The 3,351-nt window shown below is 40.0% G+C and overlaps 1 protein-coding gene across 1 annotated transcript; it reads right to left on the bottom strand.

Annotated features, from left to right (window-relative positions):
- Positions 1 to 205: 205 nt before the first annotated feature.
- Positions 206 to 2,922, bottom strand: LOC110898914 (indole-3-acetic acid-amido synthetase GH3.5). The gene is made up of 3 exons (XM_022145763.2): positions 2,502 to 2,922; positions 1,219 to 2,108; positions 206 to 1,080 (listed from the first exon to the last, which is right to left on the bottom strand). Exons 1-3 carry the CDS (start codon positions 2,819 to 2,821, stop codon positions 491 to 493), a joined length of 1,800 nt encoding a protein of 599 aa, XP_022001455.1. The 5' UTR covers positions 2,822 to 2,922; the 3' UTR covers positions 206 to 490.
- Positions 2,923 to 3,351: the final 429 nt, after the last annotated feature.

Below are 3,351 nucleotides of genomic sequence, written 5' to 3'. Positions count from 1 at the left end.
ATCGCAATTTTTAAACTAATGGACTGAAACCGTTATTTTTGACAAACCTCAGGGACGAAAACAGTAATTAACTCTACTTTAAAAAAGGATATATTTTTAATACTTTAAAAGAGAAAAGGTAACACTTTTATAATGCTCTCATTATTGAACTAATAGCTATTATTAGTAAAAAAATCAAAGATAATAAAAAAACATAAGTAGGATGGAAGAAAAGGTAGTTTGCTTTCTAGGAAATATTAATCTATAAACCATCATATCCCCATGAAATTTAAGTGGGCAGGATTCCTGGTTGGATTCTAACATCATTAGTACCTTAAAACTATTACATTAAATTCCACAAATTAAATCAACAACTTCAAATCCAAAACAACATAATCTTTCCTTAAAACAGCAAACTGCTTTTGTACATAATAATACTACCTAGATCACATTTGTTGTTCCATACTCATCATAGGCATCATAGTCCATTGAAGAGATCATCAACCTCCTCTTAGTTCATGTTGTTCCACTGCTTATGACCCGGAAACCATTTCGGGCATTTCGGGCTGAAGTAATTCGACACCACCAACGAGTTCAAAAGCTCGATGATGGGTGCGAATTTCACACATCTTGGTGTTTTGTACTGGTTGATCGATGCGCCTAAGCTAATGGCGTAATCCATCAGCTTATCGAAAGTGCCGGGCTCCACAAGTCGGATCTCTAGTGGCCCGATCGACTTGTCAGAAGCCCGGCCCTGTCGGTACACGCTATTTAGCGATTCCTCGATTGTGATGCAACAATCTTCGAGCACGGATGGTGGCACATGAGTCGACGAGCCTTTTACGCTTAGCTCCCAGAAGATTACATAGTGGCCCGGGATTGTGGTGGTGTCGGCGAAGCTAGTGTATTCGATGAGGGTTGCGTCGAATGGGACTAGATGGCCCGATGCCTTCTCAATCGCTTGGTGCAACTCGACTTCATCCGTTTTGTCCGAATCGATGCTCAAAGCGACATTCTTTCGACATATGAAACTGAATTGTGGCGCTTTGTTCTTGAAGCCCACGACTCGTAACAAATCACCAACTCTATACCTATAAAGCCCTGCAAAATCATCAACAAACATACTTTTATATAATTACCATATTTATAAGGTATTCAAGTGTAATATTATTATTTATATAAAAAGAAACTGTAAATTTATCACATATTCATAAACTTTTAATGAAATATAGAACTCACCAGCATAAGTGGTGACAACAAGCTCGTAATCTTGACCGAGTTTAACCTCAGAAAGATCGACAGGGTTCGGTTCTTGGTCTTGATCGTTGTTACCGACCGGTAAGAACTCGAAGTAGGCCATGGTGGGGATGAGGGTGTATGCAACTTCACTAGGTTTGCAAAGTGGGTTCAGATTGACTCCAAAATAGCATTCAGAAGAAGCATACATGGTGCACACAAGAGGGAGACCATTGCTATAATAATCGAGAGTGGGTATGTATTGTGACATGGTCCCGGTTACGATAACGTCAACATATTTCGTGTTCGGCCAGATTCGGGTAATGATCCCTTGCCATGAGCTTTTCGAGCATTCACGCTCGATAAACTCAGCAAGAGCGGGGTCGGGTTTCAGAACCCGAAGCACCGCTTCTTTAACCACCGGGTCAGTGATCACTGGGTTCACCGTGCCAGTCCGGATATCATTGCACAAAACCGCCCAATGCTTCTCCAAAAACCGGATGGCACGGATGAACCCAGAGGCGAAAACCGCACCGACCCGGAGAACCTCTTGGTTCAAACACAACCCACAAAGCATTTGGGAGTACATGCTTTGAAACGAGTCTTGACACAAAATAGTCTCGTTTGGGCTCGTATAGTTTGTATACGGGTCGTATGGTCTTTCTTTAAAATGGTTACTTTTGTAGTAACTGGTTAAAACTGGGCGGGCTAAAAGCCCGCCCGGAGTCTTGGACTCAGATTTTACAAACAGGAAATACATCCCCTTCCCTTTTTCCAAACCGGGTACAAACTGGCTCATCACCGGCATCAAAAGACTGTATAACAAAGTTCGTCTTCCGAGCTCGGCTTCGATGGTGGGCATGAGCTTTCTTTCTCCTCCAGACGTCCCCGAACTACATTAATCATAATGGTTAGTTAATATAAACAACATGGGGTGGGTACATTTAGCACAAGCTACACGTACGTACGTAAAATGTGAATTGCAATAATTAGAGTTAATTACTCTTTTCGTCAAAAATCACTGTTTCAGTCCATTACTTTAAAAATTAAGATTTCAGTCCCTCCTGTAGTTTCACTTTCGTAACTATTTCAGTCCACCTCGTAACCATTTCAGTCCCTGTACTTAACAAAATAATGGATTGAAATGGTTACGAACGTGAAACCACAGGGACTGAAATGGTTCCGAAAGTAAAACCACCGGGACTGAAATCACTATTTTTAAACTAATGGACTGAAATAGTGATTTTTGACAAACGAAAACAGTAATTAACTATAATAATTAATACCTGGTTAAGAATTCTGAAATGGGGTGAGAGGAGAGGATCGGAGATCGGTCTCCATTGGCAATACGTGTGATATCGGGTTGGAGATCATCATATGTGATGACGGGTACAAGTTTCTTGAACGTTTCACGGTCAGTTTGGCCGGATAGACCGTGGCGGTGGAGGTACTCCACGGTGGCATTTTGGGTGAGGATGTCCGAGAGAACACGTAGTTGAACTTCATCAGGGTTAGAGGTGACATCTTCAATGAATTCAAGACACTTTTTGTTCTTTTCAGTGAGAGTATTGTAGTCAGTTGTGGAGTTGTTTGGTGCCTCAGGCATGGTGGTGGGAGTTATGTCTCCGGTGGTGTATGTAGAGAGAGAAACACTGAGTTCTAGAGAGAGAGAAAAGGTTGGAAGGTTGATTATGGGAGTGGTGTGGGGTGGAATGAATAAAATATGTCAAGTATATATAGACGTAGAAGAAGCCTCTAGGGGACAATATTAACCATATATATTTTTTATTTTATAATAATAATAATTATATGTAAAATCATGTACATAGTTTAGAAAATAAGAATTCAGGAAAATGCATTATGAGTTCTGTTTTTGTTGGTTAAAAATGTCTTTAGTCATTTAATACAACATGCTTATAATTTGATGACAATATCGTGTCTCATTGTCTTGTTGGCTCACGACCTTTCGTTTCAGTGCTGTGTTTTGTAACATGCTTTTTGTGATCACACGATGGACGTATCAAAATTGTGTCTCGCTAGTGTTGATTTTCATGTGATTATTGCAAAGGAAACAAGGATTTTGATGATACAACACATTATATGAACATATAGTATTTACTATTTAGTATAGATTGA

This window comes from Helianthus annuus, chromosome 13 (assembly GCF_002127325.2).
Source record: "Helianthus annuus cultivar XRQ/B chromosome 13, HanXRQr2.0-SUNRISE, whole genome shotgun sequence".
Taxonomy (NCBI): domain Eukaryota; kingdom Viridiplantae; phylum Streptophyta; class Magnoliopsida; order Asterales; family Asteraceae; genus Helianthus; species Helianthus annuus.
Note: the sequence above shows the minus strand (reverse complement) of the source record. Positions and strands in the feature narration are given on the sequence as shown.